A 22,716-nucleotide genomic window follows, 5' to 3' on the forward strand; every position below is an offset into this window, starting at 1 on the left:
TCGGCCAGCGCGGCCGCACAGGCGCAGCCAGCCTGACACCAAATGATGTCAGAAGACGGGCAGCGCAAAATGTGTGCATGGCCAAGGGCTAACCTAACAGCGCAGGCTCCGGGACTGATTCAAACAACGCTGAGGAGGCGGCGCACGGCGCCAAGGGGGTAAGAATGACGGTTGTGCTGCGTCACATCACAAAGGAAAGTTCCACCTACCGGACGGTATCACGGTAGGAGGGGACACTTTTTATAAGTGTTAGGTTCAGCATGTGCAAGGACCATAATTAAAAGAGCTAAGTTTACCTTTTCCAGCATTAGTGCTGTACACGATGGCTCTTTCAGCTACAAACGCCTGGGGGGGGGTTAAAGTTTCCCTTTCAACTTGCTCCAGTGCAGGCTTCGGCCTACACTCTGCTCCCTCTCCTCCTCCTGCTGACCCTGGGCTCTAACACCGCCAGTTGGGGCCCAGATGTGCTAGCTGCACAGAGCCAAACACCAGCCAATGTGTCAGTGGGGTTCAGCACCGCCAGCTGTTCCCCTGCTGTGCAGCCGGCAACGTGTCCTGCAACAGCCACGCAGGCACAACAGACCCAAAGCTGCCGCCAGTGCAGGCTTCGGCCTACACTCTGCTCCATCTCCTCCTCCTGCTGACCCCGGGCTCTAACACCGCCAGTTGGGGCCCGGTACTGCCAGCTGCACAGAGAAAAACACCAGCCAATGTGTCAGTGGGGTTCAGCACCGCCAGCTTTTCCCCTGCTGTGTAGCCGGCAACGTGTCCTGCGACCGCCACGCAGACACAAGAACTGAAATTGAAGGGAACCTGTCCACCCTCCCCCAGGTGTTTCTATGTTTTACAGCCACCTTGTACAGCAGTAATGCTGCATGTGTGCAAGGTGGCTCAGAAACGTATTCTCCTTGCACTCGTGGAACTTAACACGTCTAAAATGTGTCCTCTGTGACCATTAAAACGTCCCTCAGGTGTGATTTTCCTTTGTATTGACACGCAACAAGCTCCTTGGTAACGCTGCCCGTCTTCTGGCATCATTGTTTGGCTGGGTGCGCCTCTGCGGCCGCCCTGCCCGACACAACGCACCTCGGTGTCTTATTTATTTTGACTGCGAGGGTGTGATTAACGGGCATGAGCAGTGCATATCTTCGCCAGGCTGTCACTCAGCTCCTTCCGCCTTCTTCAGACTGTGCGGCTTCATGGCCGCGGCATGCGATAAGGGATCAGCTGACGCCACATAGTCTGAAGCAGGTGTAAGAACCCAAGCGAGAGGCGAACATATGTACTGCGCCAGGCCATGAATCCCAGCCCCGCAGTGTTTTAACTATGTCAAGACACTGCGGGGCTGGGATTCATGGGCATCGCGAACCGCACCGGCCGACATCAAATGATGTCAGAGGACGGGCAGCACTAACAGCGCAAGGCCAGGGGATAACACGACAGCGCAGACTCCTGTACAGCAAATAACAACGCTCAGGAGGCTGCACCCAGCACCAAGGTGGGATTCTTGACATCTGTGCTGCGTCTCATTACAAAGGGAACTCGCGCCTCCAACACAGTTTGACTGTATAAAGGGCTAAATGTTATACGTGTTTCATTCAGCGTGTGCAAGGAGCAAAATTAAAAGAGCAACCTTTGACTTGTGCAGCACTACTGCTGCATAAGCTGTGGCTCTTCTACTTTGTAACCCCTGAGGGGGGGTTAAAGGTTACCTTTGAAATTGGTTCAAGTAGGCTTCGGCCTACACTCTGCTCCCCCTGCAGAGCCCGGGCTCCAACACCGCCAGTTGGGGCCCGGTACTGCTAGCTGCACAGAGCCAAACACCAGCCAATGTGTCAGTGGGGTTCAGCACCGCCAGCTGTTCCCCTGCTGTGCAGCCGGCAACGTGTCCTGCAACAGCCACGCAGGCACAACAGACCCAAAGCTGCCGCCAGTGCAGGCTTCGGCCTACACTCTGCTCCATCTCCTCCTCCTGCTGACCCCGGGCTCTAACACCGCCAGTTGGGGCCCGGTACTGCTAGCTGCACAGAGAAAAACACCAGCCAATGTGTCAGTGGGGTTCAGCACCGCCAGCTGTTCCCCTGCTGTGCAGCCGGCATCGTGTCCTGCAAAAGCCACGCAGACACAAGAACTGAAATTGAAGGGAACCTGTCCCCCCTCCCCCAGGCGTTTGTACGTTTTTAAGGCCACCTTGTACAGCGGTAATGCTGCATGTGTGCAAGGTGGCTCATAAACGTATTCTCCTCGCACATGTGGAACTGAAAACACGTCTGAAATGTGTCCTCTGTGTGACCATTTAACCGTCCCGGGGGTGTGACTTTCCTTTGTAATGACACGCTGCAACCCCCTTGGTAGCGCTGCCCGTCTTCTGGCATCATTGTTTGGCTGCCTGCGCCTCTGCGGCCGCCCTGACCCACACAACGCCCCTCGGTGTCTTATTTCTTGGGACTGCGAGGGTGTGATTGATGGGCATGAGCAGTGCATCAGTTCGCCTGTCCCTCATCTCCTTCCGCCTTCTTCAGACTGTGCGGCTTCATGGCCGTGGCATGCGATAAGGGATCAGCTGACGCCGCACAGTCTGCAGCGGGTGTAAGGACCCGAGTGCGAGAGGCGAACATATGTGCTGCGCCAGGCCATGAATCCCAGCCCCGCAGTGTTTTAACAATGTTAAGACACCGCGGGGCTGGGATTCATGGTCATCGCGAACCGCAGCGGCCGACATTAAATGAGGTCAGAGGATGGGCAGCGCTAACAGCGCTAGGCCAGGGGATAACACGACAGCGCAGACTCCTGTACAGCAAATAACAACGCTCAGGAGGCTGCACCCAGCACCAAGGTGGGATTCATGACATCTGTGCTGCGTCTCATTACAAAGGGAACTCGCGCCTCCAACACAGTTTGACTGTATAAAGGGCTAAATGTTATACGTGTTTCATTCAGCGTGTGCAAGGAGCAAAATTAAAAGAGCAACCTTTGACTTGTGCAGCACTACTGCTGCATAAGCTGTGGCTCTTCTACTTTGTAACCCCTGAGGGGGGGTTAAAGGTTACCTTTGAAATTGGTTCAAGTAGGCTTCGGCCTACACTCTGCTCCCCCTGCAGAGCCCGGGCTCCAACACCGCCAGTTGGGGCCCGGTACTGCTAGCTGCACAGAGCCAAACACCAGCCAATGTGTCAGTGGGGTTCAGCACCGCCAGCTGTTCCCCTGCTGTGCAGCCGGCAACGTGTCCTGCAACAGCCACGCAGGCACAACAGACCCAAAGCTGCCGCCAGTGCAGGCTTTGGCCTACACTCTGCTCCATCTCCTCCTCCTGCTGACCCCGGGCTCTAACACCGCCAGTTGGGGCCCGGTACTGCTAGCTGCACAGAGAAAAACACCAGCCAATGTGTCAGTGGGGTTCAGCACCGCCAGCTGTTCCCCTGCTGTGCAGCCGGCATCGTGTCCTGCAAAAGCCACGCAGACACTTGCTCTTGTACCTTCTGCTCCCCATCCTGGTTCCAGTACCGTCAGCTGGTTCCGGGCAGAGCCTTTGGCTTAGGTGCCTCCCTCTGGGTATCCGAGTTCCACCAACGTCAGGTGGTCCTTGGTAGTGCTTTCAGGCACGGGTACCTCCTGCTTAGTAACCGGGTTCCAGTAACGTCAGCTGGTCTTCGGTAGTTCCATTGGCTCTTGGACCTTCGGCTACCCATCCGGGTTCCAGCACCGTCAGCTGGTTCTCGGCAGTGTCTTTTGCTCTTGTACCTTCTGCTCCCCATCCTGGTTCCAGTACCGTCAGCTGGTTCCGGGCAGAGCCTTTGGCTTAGGTGCCTCCCTCTGGGTATCCGAGTTCCACCAACGTCAGGTGGTCCTTGGTAGTGCTTTCAGGCACGGGTACCTCCTGCTTAGTAACCGGGTTCCAGTAACGTCAGCTGGTCCTCGGTAGTTCCATTGGCTCTTGGACCTTCGGGTAGCCATCCGAGTTCCAGTTCCATCAGCTGGTTCTCGGCATTTTCTCAGCCTTCTTGTACCTTCTGCTACATTTCCAAGTTCAAGAGACTAAACACGATGACCCGGAAGACCACCCCTAAGATGACGACGACACCAGAGACGACAACCACCGTGATGACGACGACCCTGGAGACGATGACCCCGAAGACCACCCCGATGACGACGACCCCGGAGACGACGACCCTGAAGACCACCCCGATGACGACGACCCCGGAGACGACGACCCTGGAGACGACGACGACCTGGAAGACCGAGAAGCAGAAGAACAAGAGGCTGCAGAACAAAGAGCAGAAGAACATTAAGCATAACACTAAATATCAGAGCAAAAAATATTATCTAAATTATAAGCAGAAGAAGACTAAGCAGTGTATGGGGGTGAGTCCGTTCCTCCTCGTGGTGCCCCTGGATAAAGCCTGATGCTGCAGGCCAAACTGAACGCGGACAAATGTAACTCTTTTGTGACAGGCAGAACCGAAGGTGTAATCTTCAAACTTTTATAGATAACAACTACGGGAATGCCTGTCACAAATAAGAATATGATGAAGAAGTAGAATATGATGAAGATAATAGTAAAATAAAAAGAATATGAACAATGTAAGAAAAAAAATAATAGGTAGAAGATGAAGAAGAAGATGAATAAGGTGAAGAAGTTGATGTCAAAGAAGCTGATGATGAGGATAATGAAGAAGAAAGTGTGGGAGAAGTAAAAAAGAAGGTGAAGGGCGTGGAAGTAGTGAAACATCAATATCTGACAAAATAAAAAAAAATTAACAGTCAAAATCTTTCTACCGCCGAACGTCATAAAAAAAAACAAAAACCTGCTATTCTATTACATTGGGCTAAACCTCTGTGCCTTTAATGTCTCCGCCACGTCCCCCAAAACATCCTACATTATTCTTAGTTGTTTTCCTTCATGTAGAATGAACCTACAAGTTTATAAAGGGTTTATTTTAATTCCGATATTTTCGTCCCATTGACTTGCATTGGGATCGGGTATCGGTATCGGATTAGATCCGATATTTTGACGGTATCGGCCGATACTTTCCGATACCGATACTTTCCGATATCGGAAAGTATCGCTCAACACTACTGATAACTGATCATTTGGATGGCAGCTATTCCTCGTGATGCCCACATATACATGAGAATTGATTTGTAACTTGGGAACATCCACTAAAAATTGCTCATACACCGAAATAGCTGATAACCGATCATTTGGATGGCAGCTATTCCTCGTGATGCCCACATATACATGAGAATCCCAGACATGCAAAGGATAGAGGGAAATAAGCATCTAGCAATAACATAGTCGGTCTTGCAGAAATTAAAAATCACAGACATTTCATAGAAGCAAGAACATATCTAATGTCTGTCTGAAGAGCATATGTTCCCCTGAGGGATATCCAAAAGCATTTGCAAAATTCTTTAACCATTAAAGAGAAATGATCTCCGCATGACATGTCAAAGACAGAAATAGTTCGCTTGCAAATAATGGAAAAACGCAAGAAAGAGGAGGAGGAGAAAAAAAAAAAAAAAATACATCTCCTTACCTGAAAAGGCAGATCCAGAAGATGGCTGGGAATTTCTCGCAAAAGATTCAGATCAACTTTTGACTGGTTACCATAATCCACAAAAAAGACCTACAAAAGAGCAAAATATCAAATATGATAAATAATGTCTAGTCCTAGTTAACCCTTTCGTCATAAGGGACCAGACACTTTGGACACATTTTGCAAACATGGTAATTGTGAATCTTTATTATAGCTGCAAATTCTCAGTAGAAAATAATAGAGTTGTAGCATACATTATACATGCAATAGGAGATTTTATTGATATATCAGAGGACAAATATCACAGGTCTCATGCACGAATGTCAGGACAGTAGTAGGGACAACTGCACAATGCCAATACCACACAACACAACACCACAGTCATAGAATCCCATAAAATATATAAATATTCTATTAATAAAAGGAACAGATACAGCAGCAAAGGTGGGGGAAAAAACGTGAACACTAAATGGCAGTGCATCAAGACAGGGCTGTAGGTAGCCAACACTGCATCAATATGAGGAAGGAGCTTGGCGCTCCGAAACGCACGTCGGGGTGGGCTGTAGGCCCCTCACTGCTGCACATATCAGGTACTATTTGATTACTGCATTATGAATGGCTTGTCTTGGATCGCTGGTTGGACACTAACAAATATCATGTAGACATATATTTTGAAACACCCACGCCCCTTTGGATAATATATTCATTGGTATGTTGATGCAGTGTTGGCTACATACAGCCCTGTCTTGATGCACTGCCGTTTAGTGTTCACATTTTTCCCCTACCTTTGCTGCTGTATCTGTTCCTTTTATTAATAGTATATTGTGTATTTAATAAAACATATATTTTATGGGATTCTATGACTGTGGTGTTGTGTGGTAAATTCTCAGTAGAATAGTGATATAGGTTCCTCATTTTGTTTGGTGTGAATGGGACACCTATTAGGATGGTTTGGTTTTCCTAATTTCTTTGTGCAAAATATGGTCCCATTAAATCACAAAACCAAAAGCCCCCTTGCGGTTCTCCACTAAATTGTTACATGCATGGAAGTCCTAGATACAGGGGAAATTGGAGCTTATTGAGAGAGGAAAATAAGGATTTTTGATACTCAAAGTAAAAACTGTTTCTTGGAGCCCTAACTGTGAGACACAGGTAACCATGGGTGAATACTGCTGTCGCTAGGAGGCTGAAAATAGGCACAAAAAGTTAGCTACTCCTCAGCCGTATACACCCACGACCGACACACTGCTCGTCAGTTAGTGAAAAAAGCATTAGAAGCAACAACAAGAACTATATACAGTCCCAATAGAGGCTCTCAGGCCCAACACAGGCTCAAAAAAACTAAGCGTGGGTGCTGTGTCCCCCAATGAAGGTTCCAAGAAAGATTTTACAGCGAGCACCAAAAATTCTTCTTTATTGTTTCATTGGGGACACAGGTTACCATGGATGTCCTAAAGAAGTCCCAAGGTGGGGCAACAGGTGACCGCTAGGGTTGAGCGAAACGGATCAAATTCAAAAATCGCCAACTTTTGGCAAAGTCGGATTTAATGAAACCCGACCCGATCCTAGTGTGGGATCGGCCATGCAGTCGGCGATCTTCGCGCAAAAGTCGCGTTTCATATGACGCATTCAGCGCCATTTTTCAGCCAATGAAGGAGGACGCAGAGTGTGGGCAGCGTGATGACATAGGTCTCGGTCCCCACCATCTTAGAGTAGGGCATGACAGTGATTGGCTTGCTTTCTGCGGCGTCACAGGGGGTACAAAGGGGCGTGCACGCCGACTGCCATCTTACTTCTGCCGATCTTAGCATAGGGAGAGGTTGCTGCAGCTTCATCAGAAGAAGGGATATAGTTAGGGAGGGAAGATTAACCCCCAAACTGCTTGTGCTGTAGCGATTTCCACTGTCCAACACCACCATTTTTTTGCAGGGACAGTGGAGGGTATATTTTTGTGCATCAGCTCTGTAGCTTATTAGGCTGCCTTATAAGGCTCCCTGATAGCTGCATTGCTGTTTGCACCGCTGATGTGCAAACCAACTGCTTTATTAAAAGCAAAAATCCTGTTGCTCCTTTCTGCACAGTTATCTTGTTTATTTGTCCACAGTGCACTTTTGTGTGCAGCAGTCCTTTCTATTGCTGCCACACTTGTCCTGAGATCATTGTTGGGAAATTGAAATTGTACTACAGTCCTTGTATTTTTTCATATATCTTCCAGCCACTTTCTGCCACTTACATTGTGTTGTGTTATACACTGGGCCTGAGTTTTGGTGCTGTCCCCCCCCTCAAAAAAAGGGAGATTCAAATTGTCACAAAGTGGATATGTCAGTTCTGTTAGTTTGTCGTATATCAGCCAGCCACGTTCTGCCACTTACATTGTGTTGTGTTATACACTGGGCCTGAGTTTTGGTGCAGTCCTCACCCCCCCCCCCCCCCCTTCTACACCTTCTACCTTGTTTTACAGTACCATATAACGGTTATTTTGGTTAGATTTTCCCAAAAATGAGGAAGTCTGGTGCAAGAGGCCGTGGGCGGTCGTTGCCAGCTGGTACTGATGGTGGTGATGGTGGAACATCTGGTGGTAGTGGCAAAAGCACAATAGCACCTAAGGCTGGAGGTGTTGAGCCAGCGTCATCGTCCGGCTACACAAGGCCTCGAAGGCTCCCTTATCTGGGAGTAGGAAAACCGCTTTTAAAGCTGGAGCAGCAGGAAAAAGTTTTGGCTTTCCTTGCCGACTCAGCCTCTAGCTCTTTCGCCTCCTCTTCAGAAAGTTCAAAATATAAAAGCAGCGAGTCGTCAGTGGATGCTCCCGGTCAGGAACAACACGTTTCCTTGTGTCCTTCACCCAAACCAAAAGTGAAGGATGCGTTAGGCGACACTACAGGTTACTCCATGGAGCTCTTTACACATACCGTGCCTGGGTTAGAAAGGGAAATTGTTAAATGCCCATTACAAGATGAATCGGACATGGAGTGCACTGATGCACAGCCACAGCTAGATTATTATGCTGTTCCATTGACTCAGATCACTACATTGCCCTCGCAATGTACTCAGCCAGAATCTGACCCTGATCAGACTATGGTGCCCCGTCCGGAACGCTATTGCACCTTACACGGTAACACAGAGGAAGGTGCACATGACATTGAAGAGGAGGTGATAGATGACCCAGTTGTTGACCCAGATTGGCAGCCATTGGGGGAAGAGGGTGCCGCTGCCAGTAGCTCAGAAGCGGAGGTGGATGATCCGCAGCAGCCTTCTACATCACAATAGCTGTCATCTGGCAGGCCCGTATCAGGCCAAAAACGTGTGTCAAAAACAGTTTTAGGACAGCGTGGCCATCCCGTGAAAGTAGCACAGCGTGCAATGCCTGAAAAGGTATTCGATAGTAGGAAGAGTGCAGTGTGGCAATTTTTTAACCAAGATCCGAATGATCAGTTAAAAGTTATCTGTAAGAAATGCTCAAAGACCTTTAGCAGAAGGAAGAATCTTAAAAATTTAAATACAACGTGCATGCGTAGACATTTAACCAGCATGCACTTGAAAGCCTGGACTAACTACCAAACGTCACGTACCGTTGGTGCACCTGCTCAGAATGAAGGTAGTCAGCAACTCTACATTGCTTCCCTCACTGTAAGCCCACCGGTTAGGACACCACCAGCAGCAAATGTGGAGGTATCGTCGCAAGGCCAAAGCAGTCAGGGAATCACAAGGTTATTGGTAGGAAACACTGTATGTAGGCCAACATCAAGAATACCATCACCAGGCCTCTCTCAATCCGCCATGTCCACCACCACCACCACCGCTAGTTCCACCATATGCAGCTCTCCAGTCCAGCTCACCCTACAAGAGACTCTCGTTAGGAAAAGAAAGTACTCATCCTCTCATCCGCGTACACAGAGTTTGAACGCCCACACTGCTAGACTAATCTCGTTAGAGATGATGCCCTACCGGTTGGTTGAAAGCGAAGCTTTCAAAGACCTGATGGCCTACGCAGTACCACGCTATGACCTACCCAGTTGGCACTTCTTTGCGAGAAAAGCCATCCCAGCCCTCCACCAGCATGTCAAAGAAAGCATTGTCCATGCACTGAGGCAGTCAGTGGAAAGGTGCACCTCACAACAGATGCATGGACCAGTAGGCATGGCCAGGGACGTTACGTGTCCATCACGGCGCACTGGGTTAATGTGGTAGATGCAGGGTCCACAGGGGACAGCCACAGTGGGACAGTTCTGCCTAGCCCACGGTCTAGGAAACAGTTGGCTGTAGGCGTTCGCCACCCCTCCTCCTCCTACAGAAGCGAAAGCTCGTCCACAGAGCGCAGTACCACGACCACTCCATACGCAGCTGCCAGTGTTGCACACGAGGTGTCCCATTATCGAACAGCTAGTGGTAAGCGTCAGCAGGCTGTGTTACAAATGAAGTGTTTGGGCGACAACAGACACCGCGGAAGTACTGGCCGAGTACTTGCAGCAACAAACGCAGTCATGGCTGGGCAGTGTACATCTTGAGGCAGGCAAGGTAGTCAGTAATAACGGAAGGAATTTTATGGCTGCCATAGCCCTTTCAGAACTGAAACACATACGCTGCCTGGCTCACACCTTGAACCTGGTGGTGCAGTGCTTCCTCAAAAATGATCCGGAGTTACCAGCCCTGCTCCTGAAGGTGCTAAGACTTTGCTCGCACATCCACCGGTCGCCCGCACACTCCAGCCATATGATGAACCAGCAGCGATCGCAGAATCTTCCCCAGCACCGCCTAATAATCGATGGTGCAACAAGGTGGAACTCCACACTGCACATGGTTCAGAGGCTGTGCGAACAGAGGTGTGCTGTAATTAATTTGTGGGAGGATACACATACACGGGCAGGCACTTGGATGGCAGACATGGAGTTGTCTGGTGTGCAGTGGTCGAAGCTACAAGACCTCTGTCAAGTCCTTCAGTGTTTTGAGGAATGCACACGGCTGGTAAGTGCAGACAACGCCATCATAAGCATGAGCATCCCACTAATGCGTCTGCTGATGCAAAGTTTGACGCACATTAAGGAGCAGGCGTCTGCAGCCGAGGAGGAGGGAAGCCTTGATGACAGTCAGCCATTGTCTGCTCAGAGAACTCTCCTGGACGAGGTGGCGGACGAAGAGGAGGAGGAGGAGGATGATGGGGATGAATATTTATGGGAGGAGGATGCTTCTCAGGGGGCAATAGAAACTGGTGGCATTGCAAGGTCAGGTACAGGGTTTTTGCGGGACAAAAGTGATGTTGATTTGCAAGAAAGTGCTCCTCAACCCAGCACAACCAGTGAATTGAAACCTGGAACATTGGCCCACATGGCTGAGCATGCCTTGCATATCCTAAAAAGGGACCCGTGCATTATCAAAATGATGACCGATGACGATTACTGGTTGGCCTGCCTCCTGGATCCACGATATAAAGGAAAATTACAAAATATCATGCCACATGAGAACCTTGAGCAAATATTGGCTACCAAACAAGCAACTCTTGTAGACCGTTTGGTTCAGGCATTTCCAGCACACAGCGGCAGTGATGGTTCTCACACGAGCTGTAGGGGGCAACAAGGCAGAGGTGTTAGAGGTGCACAAATCAGAAGTGGCGTCGAACAGAGGGGTTTTATGACCAGGTTTTGGAGTGATTTCGCAATGACCGCTGACACGACAGGTACTGCTGCATCGATTCAAAGTGACAGGAGACCGCATTTCTCCAGTATGGTTACGAACTACTTTTCCTCCCTTATCGATGTTCTACCTCATAGGTCATTCCCCTTTGATTAATAGGCATCTAAAATAGACAACTGGCCTGAATTGGCAGAATATGCATTACAGGAGCTCGCTTGCCCTGCTGCTAGTGTGCTATCAGAAAGAGTCTTCAGTGCTGCTGGTTCAATACTGACCGAAAAAAGGACGGGTCTGGCTACCCGAAATGTTGATGATCTAACCTTCATTAAAATGAACCAATCATGGATTTCAAATTATTTGGCCCCACCTTCCCCTGCCGACACGTAGCTTGCCTGAAAAATGTCTTGCTTTTGGCCTCCTCTTACTGACTTCTCTAATTCCTCCATTTGCAGCTGCTGAATGTCCACCATAGGCCATTTTTATACCTCCCTAAATGGGCTGACTCCCCCCACAGGGCCGTGGTCACCATCTGGCGCAAGCCCGTGCGAGTGCCGTTTGCCTGGACAGGTGGGTGTGCCCACTCTTGGGCGACGGCACTGGCACAGGGTCCCTCATAGTACAATGAAGTGTCTCTGACGGTGGTGGTGCACAACCAACGTCAGGCACAGTAACATGAGGGGCCCTGTGCCAGTACCACCGCCCATGAGAGTGTTCCCCCCCAGCTCGATCAGTGCTCTACCACTTGCAATACTTACCTCTCCCTGCTCCACCACTGTGTAGTCTGTGCTGTTAAATCTTTCAATGGCACTGCCAATACAAATTTGTTGAAATGATAGATGATAGTTAAAATATACAGCCAGCCCTACCCCCCCACAACTTTAGCCAAATGACCCCCAGTTTTCAATGCCTATCTATTATTATAAAGTAAATTAAGATTGACAAGCTTCAGTAATAAGAATTGATGTTTTTGGCATTAAAATGGGCACTGTAGGTGTTTTCCTGTCCTCCACTCACTGCCGACTTTGATTCCCCATTGACATGCATTGGGTTTCGTGTTTCAGTCGGCCCCCGACTTTACGCAATAATCGGCCGATTTCACCTGACCCGACTTTTGACAAAGTCGGGTTTCGCGAAACCCGGCTCGATCTGAAAAAAGTAAAAGTTGCTCAACTCTAGTGACCGCCGTTAGCAGCACCTTTCTACCTAGGCCAGCATCAGCCAAGGCATAAGTATGTACCCTATAGAATCTTGCAAATGTATGAAGAGATGACGAGGTAGTGACTTTGCAAATCTGGGTTGCAGAAGCCTGGTAACTAACAGCCCAGGAGGCACACACCAGGAGGGGGTTGTCTGTCTGACACAATAAGCCTCCAGAATAGCTGAGCGGATCCAACAGGCAACAGTAGATATGGAGACAGCGAGTCCCTTCTGGTGACCCTCGGTAATGATGAACAAGGAGTCAAATCGTCTGAAGGATGTGGTCATTGAGGTAAAAACGCAGTACTCTGACTAGGTCCAGCTTGTGGAGAGACCTTTCCAGGAGATGAACGGATGACTGGCAGAAGGAGGAAAGGACAATATCATCGTTGATATGGAAGGAGGATACCATTTTATGAAGGAAGGAAGGATTGCACTAGACGAAGGACCACCTTATCCTGGTGAAACACAAGAAAGTGGGAGCGGCAAGAGAGAAGATTCCAGGGTGGGGGTGACCCATCATGTCAAGGAGAATCTATTGGAACGGGCACCGGAGGATTCTGCGTATGGCTACAATATTATTGGTAACACAGGAAGAACAGCTGGAGGTGTCGAGAGATGCTGTGAACAAACATTTACGTGCAGCAGCCATCTGGTCAGCTAGCTCATCTGATGAGGCTACAGATAAAAATGTTCTGACGTAAAAGATTGGCCAAGCAGAAATAGATTTGGCTACCCAGGTCAAAGCAAAGGAAGGGCAGAGAGAAGAGTCAGCAGCCTCAAAGGTGGACTTGGCTAAGGCTTCGATCTGTTTGTCAGTGGAGTCCTTGAAGGAAGAACCGTCAGGGAGTGACAAAACAGTCTTAGCAGACAAGCAAGAGACTGGGCACAGACGGGGACTCTGCCCATTTGCTGAGGAAATCAGGACCGAAGGGATATAAAAAATTTTAAAAAAAAATCAACTGCCTTCTGCCTGGGAAGATCTTTTCCGGATGCTCCCACTGTTTGACGAAGATTCCTGCAAAAGCCTTGTGATTTCCAAAAACTTGGGCCTTCTTGAAAGAAACTGACTGATCCGGAGGGTGACCCTCCTTGTCCTTAATACTGAGGGTCTGTTTGACGGCAAATATAAGACTGCAGACTATATCCTGGAGTTTGGAATACTGGCCCGTGTCAAGGTCAGATTCAGACTGGGAATAGAGATCGGACTCCAGAGAGGAGTGGGAAACCGCCCTGGAGGATGTGGAGGCACTGGGGGAACCAGATGAGGAACTGGAATGTGCCCACTTCTTGAACCTTACCCTTGATCTGCCATGCGGAGGGTGGAAGATGGGAGCCTGCGATTCTGAAAACTGATGCTGAACTGGAATGCTGGAGGTGGCTGAAATGTTAGGTAAATGCTCAAGGACCTGTCCCAGAGACTTGCATACCTTGGTTAGGTCAGTTACTGATTGAGAAATAGCAATGGCCCACTCTGGGGGAGGGGATGAGCTCTCATGCTGCGTGCTCCTGCAAGGCTTGCATGCAGTCTGGGCAGAAGGGCGTGGCCTGAGCTGCGGGTAAAGGGCACAGGCATGGTGAATATTAGTGTGGGAGGGACGAGAGCGAGTAGGCCTGGAAATTAAATATCACGATGCCTACATTGGCACGTCGAAGGACGCAAGCTGAAAGGAGGAGGGACGAGGTGGCGCTGTAATTACCTCTTTATGAAGCCTCCCCATCTTCTTAAGAGGGACTGTGGAGAAAGAACAGAAGAACCAGTAACTGTCTGGATAAGCTCCCGACTCCTTCTCCATCCTGAGGATGACATCAGAGGCCCACAGGTGAGAAGGGGGATATTGACAAACTTAAGTGTCCTCATTCCTGCATCGTCGTGGTCCCAGACAGTGCAGAAGACTGTCGATTCTCAGTGGGGGGGGGGCACTAAGAAGTGGCCACCGCATTCCTCCCAGCACCATTCCTAGTTTTTGACCTGGGGTGGGGAACAGCAAAAAAAACAAACAAAAAAAAAAACAGCCACCAAGAAACGCCCTGAGACACGGTTGAAGTGTCAGAGGAGAAAGGTCCTGACTCACAGACTAGAGAGTGGATGATTTGAACCGCACCACACTGCTCTCTTGGTTGCTATTTTGAGAACACAATGTGAGACCTTACAACCTGTACCCTGAAGAAGAATCTGAAAAACAAAGAAAAAAGTGCTTAGCTACTTACCGGTAACAATTTTTCTAATCTCATGACAGCACTAAGAGAGAGGGGATCCGATCATTAAGATCAGTAAACCTAAGGGCTAAATAAGAGGCACCTCTCTCGAGCATCAATCGGATTAGAGAGCATGTGAGGACCTCCAATGGTTATTAAAACAATATGACTAACCCCATATAACAGACACAAATTATAAGAACTTTTGAAAAAGGAAGTGCTCATCCACATATGAGGAAGGGAATATGTGCTGTCATGGGTTCCGAAAAATTGAGCTACCGGTAAGTATCTAAGGATTTTCTTACACCACCCATGACAGCACCACAGCCTCATAGATCTCCTTTATAGAGACATCCGCTTTTTCCGCCCAGGAAGTTGCCACGGCCCGAGTGGGATAAGCCTTAAACCTTCCAGCACTTCCCTGCTGCTTGACGAGTGCTTTAGAGAAATGGACTCCCTAATCCATTTCGCAATAGTAGTTTTTGAGGCTCTACATCCCTTTCTAGAGACCTGGAAGGATACAAAAAAAGATCTATCATTTCTACACTCTTTGGAAGCTGAAAGGTACCCAAGTACACATCTCCTAAAGTCTAATGTATGAAACATCACCGCCCTTCTGGTTCCTCGGCTTGGAACAAAAGGAGGGAAGGACGACTTCTTGTATTCTATTAAACCAATTTGCCACTTTAGGAAGATAGAGTGATCTTTAAACCAGATCTGGCCTATCATCCATGATCTAGGTAAATGGCGAGGCTAGAGAAAGGGCTGTTTTAAAGGAAAAAATCTTGAGGGTTGCTAATTCTATGAGATAAAATGGTGTGTAAGTTAAAGGGATCCTGTCAGCGGGCTTGGTATAAGTAACCTATAGGTTGGCGCCGTTATACTGACTAAAATGATATCTGGGTTGATGAAATCCATCTTGTGGTTGATGTTTAATCTTTGTTTTCAGTTTTAAGTAAAAAATATGCTCGTGCTTTGGGGCGGCCTCTGTGTCAGGGGGTCTTCATATGGTGCTCTGCTTAGATATTCATCTGAATGGCTTCGGACAGGTCATTGATCCCTCAGTGTTCTGCCCACTATTTTACATAATGAATATTATATATATTGAAGAAGAAAAAAAATCACCTGCAGCAGGCAGGCAACGGTGTCTGCGCTGCAGCATGATTGCATGTGTAATGCGCATTTCGCATCTATCAGTTTGCCAGTAGCTGCTACTGCGCTGGCGTAGCCAGCCCCATTTTGGGACACTTTTTTTATAGCCTCAAATCAAGGAATTGTCTGCTGCAGGTTTTTTTCCCCCTCCCTCAATATACAGTTGTGCTCAAACGTTTACATACCCTGGCAGAATTTTTGCTTTCTTAGAGTTTTTCAGAGAATATGAATGTTGACACCAAAACTTTTTCGACACTCCTGGTTAGTGGTTGGGTGAAGTCATTTATTGTCAAACTACTTTGCTTTCTCTTTATAAATCATAATGACAACCAAACCATCTAAATGATCCTGATCAAAAGTACACATACCCTGGTAATTTTGGCCTGATAACATGCACAGAAGTTGACACAAATGGGTTTGAATTGCTACTAAAGGAAACATCCTCACCTATGACCTATTTGCTTGAAATCAGTGTGTGTGCATAAAAGCTTGCAATTTGTTACCATCTTTTCAGGTAGCCATTAAAAGCCATCAACCACTGAGGACTCAATTCTAAATATTTTTCCATAAAAGCTGAATGAGTTTCTGGGATCCAGACAGACTCTTGCATAATTCATCCATCCACTGGCGTTTATGGATTGTGAGTCATGGGGAAAACAAAAAATTGTCAACAGATCTACGGGAAAAGGTACTTGAACAGTAGAAAACAGGAAAGGGAAACAAAAAGATATCCAAGGAATTGATAATGCCAGTCAGCAGATTAACTGTTATTAACAAATGGAAAATCAGGGACTCTAAAAACAAAACCACGGTGCGGTAGACCAACACAAATTTCATCACAACTGCTTGAAAAATTGCTCGGGATGCAAAGAAAACCCCACAAACAACATCAGCCGAAATACTGGACTCTCTGAAAACTAACGGTGTGGCCATTTCAAGATGCACAATAAGGAGGCACTTGAAGAAAGATGGGCTGCATGGTCGAGTCACCAGAAGAAAGCCATTACTGTGCAAATGTCACAAAGTATCTCACCTACAATACGCAAAACAGCACAGAGACAAGCCTCAAAACTTCTGGAACAAGGTAATTTGGAGTGATGAGACCTAAAGAGGATTTTTGGTCCTCACCGTAAAATCTATTTTTGGAGCCTTCATTGGGCGCCAAAGGTAACCATGGGTGTAGGCTGATGTCACTAGGAGGCTGACACTAGACAAAAAAAGGAAAATTGCTCCTCAACAGTATACACCCACCAACAGACACAAACCACTTCAGTTAGTGCTAAAGCAGTAAGAGAAGCAACCAAAACTCAACATATGTACCAACCCAACAACAAAGGCACATAGGCCCAATAAAGGTACAAACGGATAGGGAGGGTGCTGTGTCCCCCAATGAAGGCTCCAAAAAAGAGATTTTACGTTGAGATCAAAAAATACCTTTATCTCTTCATTGGGGGACACAGGTAACCAAGGGACGTCCTAAAGCAGTCCCAAGGAAGGGAAAAGAGAGACTTAGGTTAGATGGTGCGAAACCACCGCCTGCAGCACCTTCCTTCCCAGGCCTGCATCAGACAAGGTATAAGTATGAACCCTGTAAAACCTTGCAAAGGTGTGCAAAGAACGCCAGGGCGCAGCCTTACAAACCTGTAAAGCCAAGTCCTGGTGACGAATTGCCCAAGAAGCCCCCACTGCCCTAGCGGAGTGAGCTTTCACCCGCGGAGGAGGCAGTTTGTCCACTGTATGTGGACCGACTGGCCTGCGAGGAGGGTCTGCCAGCGGAGAAGGGCAAAGAAAATTGACCTGATTGCCAGGAGGTTAATGGGGGGAGAGAGGCTTCTTGGGTGTTCCAGCGACCTTGCGCTGTGTGATGAAGACCACTCCCCAACCGAGGAGACGGGTGCCGGTGGTGATGTCCTGCCACTGGAGAGGAAGGAAGGACTTCCCTCGTAGGACTGATGCTGATAGCGTCCACCAGATTAGGGACTGCCTCACCTTGAGAGGCAGTAGAACGGGTCGGTCCAGGGAGAAAGTCCTCCTGTCCCAAGCAGACAAGAGTGCCAGATGAAGTGGACGGGTATGGAACTGGGCAAAAGGCACACACGGCTTCCATAGCGGCGATCATCTTCCCCAGAACTCTCATGCAGGACCGTAGGGGGAGAGGAGCTGGTCGCTTTAGAGAGTGGACCCCCTGGTATAGGGAAAAAAACCTTCTCCTTTTGGAAGGAAGACATGGGCTTGGGCAGCGTGGAACCTCATGCCCAGAAACACCAGGTGTTCTGCTGGGGTCAGGTAGGATTTCTCCTTGTTGATTATCCAGCCGAAACGGACCAGAGTGTCCAGAGTGACCTGGAAACTCTGGTCTCAATGGGACAGCCCCTTGATCAGAAGATCATCCAAGTAAGGGATTATGAGAATCCCCTTGGAGCGAAGGATGGCCATGACCGCTGCCATGACCTTCGTAAACACTCTGGCGGCAGAGGCCAGGCCGAAGGGAAGGGCCGTGAACTGATGGTGATCCTCCTGGATCGCAAACCAAAGGAATCTCTGATGCTGAACACAAACAGGAAAACGAAGATAAGCATCCTGAATGTCTACAGAACAAAGAAATTCTCCCCCTTCCATGGAAGCGATCACTGAACGCATGGACTCCATCCTGACATGATGGTTCAATCACTTGAGGTCCAAATTCAAACGGAGCGATCCGTCCTTCAGGACTACGAAAAGATTGGAGTAGAACCCTGAAAACCGTTCTTTCCGGGAAAGGGAACGATTACTCCTGTGCGTAGAAGGGAAGAGACTGCCTGCAGAACCCCCTGGGTCCTGAGACTGATGTCTTGGCGGGCGAGACCAAAAGAAACTTCTTCCTGCGGGATACACAAAAGTCAATTTTGTAATCGGATGTGACTATCCCTCTGACCCAGGCATCGTCAACCATGTGTCCCGGTGAGGGGCAGGTTTGAAAGACCGCTTCTTCCCTTAGGTGGAAGATCGGTCCTGCTGGGTGGAAGCTCCTGAAGCAGCAAAGGGCCGAAAGCAACGAAAATGAAGTGACCTCCTCTTATTAACCCCTTCACCACCAAGGGTGGTTTGCACGTTAATGACCGGGCCAATTTTTACAATTCTGACCACTGTCCCTTTATGAGGTTATAACTCTGGAACGCTTCAACGGATCTTGGCGATTCTGACATTGTTTTCTCGTGACATATTGTACTTCATGATAGTGGTAAAATTTCTTCGATATAACTTGCGTTTATTTGTGAAAAAAACGAATATTTGGCGAAAATTTTGAAAATTTCGCAATTTTCCAACTTTTAATTTTTATGCCCTTAAATCACAGACATATGTCACGCAAAATACTTAATAAGTAACATTTCCCACATGTCTACTTTACATCAGCACAATTTTGGAACCAAAATTTTTTTTGTGACGGAGTTATAAGGGTTAAAAGTTGACCAGCAATTTCTCATTTTTACAACACCATTTTTTTTTAGGGACCACATCTCATTTGAAGTCATTTTGAGGGGTCTATATGATAGAAAATACCCAAGTGTGACACCATTCTAAAAACTGCACTCCTCAAGGTACTCAAAACCACTTTCAAGAAGTTTATTAACCCTTCAGGTGTTTCACAGGAATTTTTGGAATGTTTAAATAAAAATGAACATTTAACTTTTTTTCACACAAAATTTATTTCAGATCCAATTTGTTTTATTTTACCAAGGGTAACAGGAGAAAATAGACCCCAAAATTTGTTGTACAATTTGTCCTGAGTACGCTGATACCCCATATGTGGGGTTACTCCACTGTTTGGGCGCATGGCAGAGCTCGGAAGGAAAGGAGCGCCATTTGACTTTTCAATGCAAAATTGACTGGAATTGAGATGGGACGCCAAGTTGCATTTGGAGAGCCCCTGATGTGCCTAAACATTGAAACCCCCTACAAGTGACACCATTTTGGAAAGTAGACCCCCTAAGGAACTTATCTAGATGTGTGGTGAGCACTTTGACCCAACAAGTGCTTCACAGAAGTTTATAATGCAGAGCGGTAAAAATAAAAAATCATATTTTTTCACAAAAATGATCTTTTCGCCCCCAATTTTTTATTTTCCCAAGGGTAAGAGAAGAAATTGGACCTCAAAAATTGTTGTGCAATTTGTCCTGAGTACGCTGATACCCCATATGTGGGTGTAAACCATTGTTTGGGCGCAGGGCAGAGCTCGGAAGGGAAGGAGCGCCATTTGACTTTTCAATGCAAAATTGACTGGAATTGAGATGGGACGCCATGTTGCATTTGGAGAGCCCCTGATGTGCCTAAACATTGAAACCCCCCACAAGTGACACCATTTTGGAAAGTAGACCCCCTAAGGAACTTATCTAGATGTGTGGTGAGCACTTTGACCCAACAAGTGCTTCACAGAAGTTTATAATGCAGAGCCGTAAAAATAAAAATTCTTTTCTTTTTTCACAAAAATGATTTTTTAGCCCCCAGTTTTGTATTTTCACAAGGGTATCAGGATAAATTGGACCTCAAAAGTTGTTGTCCAATTTGTCCTGAGTATGCTGATACCCCATATGTGGGGGGCAACCACTGTTTGGGCGCATGACAGAGCTCAGAAGGGAAGGAGCGCCATTTGGAATGCAGACTTAAATGGATTGGTCTGCAGGCGTCACGTTGCATTTGCAGAGCCCCTGATGTACCCAAACAGTACAAACCCCCCACAAGTGACCCCATATTGGAAACTAGACCCCCCAAGGAACTTATCTAGATGTGTTGTGAGAACTTTGAACCCCCAAGTGTTTCACTACAGTTTATAACGCAGAGCCGTGAAAATAAAAATTCCTTTTTTTTTTTCACAAAAATGATTTTTTAGCCCCCAGTTTTGTATTTTTACAAGGGTATCAGGATAAATTGGACCCCAAAAGTTGTTGTCCAATTTGTCCTGAGTATGCTGATACCCCATATGTGGGGGGGAACCACTGTTTGGGCGCATGACAGAGCTCGGAAGGGAAGGAGCGCCATTTGGAATGCAGACTTAAATGGATTGGTCTGCAGGCGTCACGTTGCATTTGCAGAGCCCCTGATGTACCCAAACAGTACAAACCCCCCACAAGTGACCCCATATCGGAAACTAGACCCCCCAAGGAACTTATCTAGATGTGTTGTGAGAACTTTGAACCCCCAAGTGTTTCACTACAGTTTACAACGCAGAGCCGTGAAAATAAAAAATCTTTTTTTCCCCACAAAACTTATTTTTTGGCCCCCAGTTTTGTATTTTTCCAAGGGTAGCAGGAGAAATTGGACCCCAAAAGTTGTTGTACAATTTGTCCTGAGTACGCTGATACCCCATATGTGGGGGTAAACCACTGTTTGGGCGCATGGGAGAGCTCGGAAAGGAAGTAGCACCGTTTGACTTTTCAATGCAAAATTGACAGGAATTGAGATGGGACGCCATGTTGCGTTTGGAGAGCCACTGATGTGCCTAAACATTGAAACCCCCCACAAGTGACACCATTTTGGAAAGTAGACCCCCTAAGGAACTTATCTAGATGTGTTTTGAGCGCTTTGACCCACCAAGGGCTTCACAGAAGTTAATAATGCAGAGCCGTAAAAATAAAACAAAAATTCTTTCCCACAAAAATTATTTTTTTAGCCCCCAATTTTGTATTTTCCCGAGGGTAGCAGGAGAAATTGGACCCCAAAATTTGTTGTCCAAGTTGTCCTGAGTGCGATGATACACCATATGTGGGGAGAACCACTGTTTGGGCGCATGGGAGGGCTCGGAAAGGAAGGAGCGCCATTTGGAATGCAGACTTAGATGGAATGGTCTGCAGGCGTCACATTGCGTTTGCAGAGCCCCTAATGTACCTAAACAGTAGAAACCCCCCACAAGTGACACCATGTTGGAAAGTAGACCCCCTAAGGAACTTATCTAGATGTGTGGTGAGCACTTTGACCCACCAAGGGCTTCACAGAAGTTTATAATGCAGAGCCATAAAAATAAAACAAAAATTTTTTCCCACAAAAATTATTTTTTAGCCCCCAGTTTTGTAATTTCCCGAGGGTAACAGGAGAAATTGGACCCCAAATGTTGTTGTCCAATTTGTCCTGAGTGCGCTGATACCCCATATGTGGGGGGGAACCACCGTTTGGACGCATGGAAGGGCTCGGAAGTGAAGGAGCGCCATTTGGAATGCAGACTTAGATGGAATGGTCTGCAGGCGACACATTGCGTTTGAGGAGCCCCTAATGTATCTAAACAGTAGAAACCCCCCACAAGTGACACCATGTTGGAAAGTAGACCGCCTAAGGAACTTATCTAGATGTGTGGTGAGCGCTTTGACCCACCAAGGGCTTCACAGAAGTTTATAATGCAGAGCCGTAAAAATAAAACTAAAAATTTTTCCCACATAAAATATTTTTCAGCCCCCGGTTTTGTATTTTCCCGAGGGTAACAGGAGAAATTGAACCCCAAAAGTTGTTGTCCAATTTGTCCTGAGTGCGCTGATACCCCATATGTGGGGGGAACCACCGTTTGGATGCATGGGAGGGCTCGGAAGGGAAGGAGCGCCATTTGGAATGCAGACTTAGATGGAATGGTCTGCAGGCGTCACATTGCGTTTGCAGAGCCCCTAATGTACCTAAACAGTAGAAGCCCCACACAAGTGACCCCATTTTGGAAACTAGACCCCCCAAGGAACTTATCTAGATGTGTTGTAAGAACTTTGAACCCCCAAGTGTTTCACTACAGTTTATAACGCAGAGCCGTGAAAATAAAAAATCTTTGTTTTTCCCACAAAAATTATTTTTTAGCCCCCAGTTTTGTATTTTCCCAGGGGTAACAGGAGAAATTGGACCCCAAAGGTTGCTGTCCAATTTGTCCTGAGTACGCTGATACCCCATATGTTGGGGTAAACCCCTGTGTGGGCACACGGGAGAGCTCGGAAGGGAAGGAGCACTGTTTTACTTTTTCAACGCAGAATTGGCTGGAATTGAGATCGGACGCCAT

The 22,716-nt window shown here is 47.6% G+C and overlaps 1 protein-coding gene across 2 annotated transcripts in view; it reads right to left on the reverse strand.

The window, feature by feature from the left end:
- The window catches only part of TDRD9 (tudor domain containing 9), a 395,302-nt gene that overhangs the window by 59,234 nt on the left and 313,352 nt on the right, over nt 1-22,716 (reverse strand). For both annotated transcript variants that reach the window (XM_077266617.1, XM_077266625.1), the window contains one exon: nt 5,538-5,627. In XM_077266617.1, the coding sequence (XP_077122732.1) occupies nt 5,538-5,627 (90 nt within the window). The remainder of the gene's footprint in view (nt 1-5,537; nt 5,628-22,716) is intronic.

The sequence above is a fragment of the Ranitomeya variabilis genome, chromosome 1, assembly GCF_051348905.1.
Source record: "Ranitomeya variabilis isolate aRanVar5 chromosome 1, aRanVar5.hap1, whole genome shotgun sequence".
NCBI lineage: Eukaryota > Metazoa > Chordata > Amphibia > Anura > Dendrobatidae > Ranitomeya > Ranitomeya variabilis.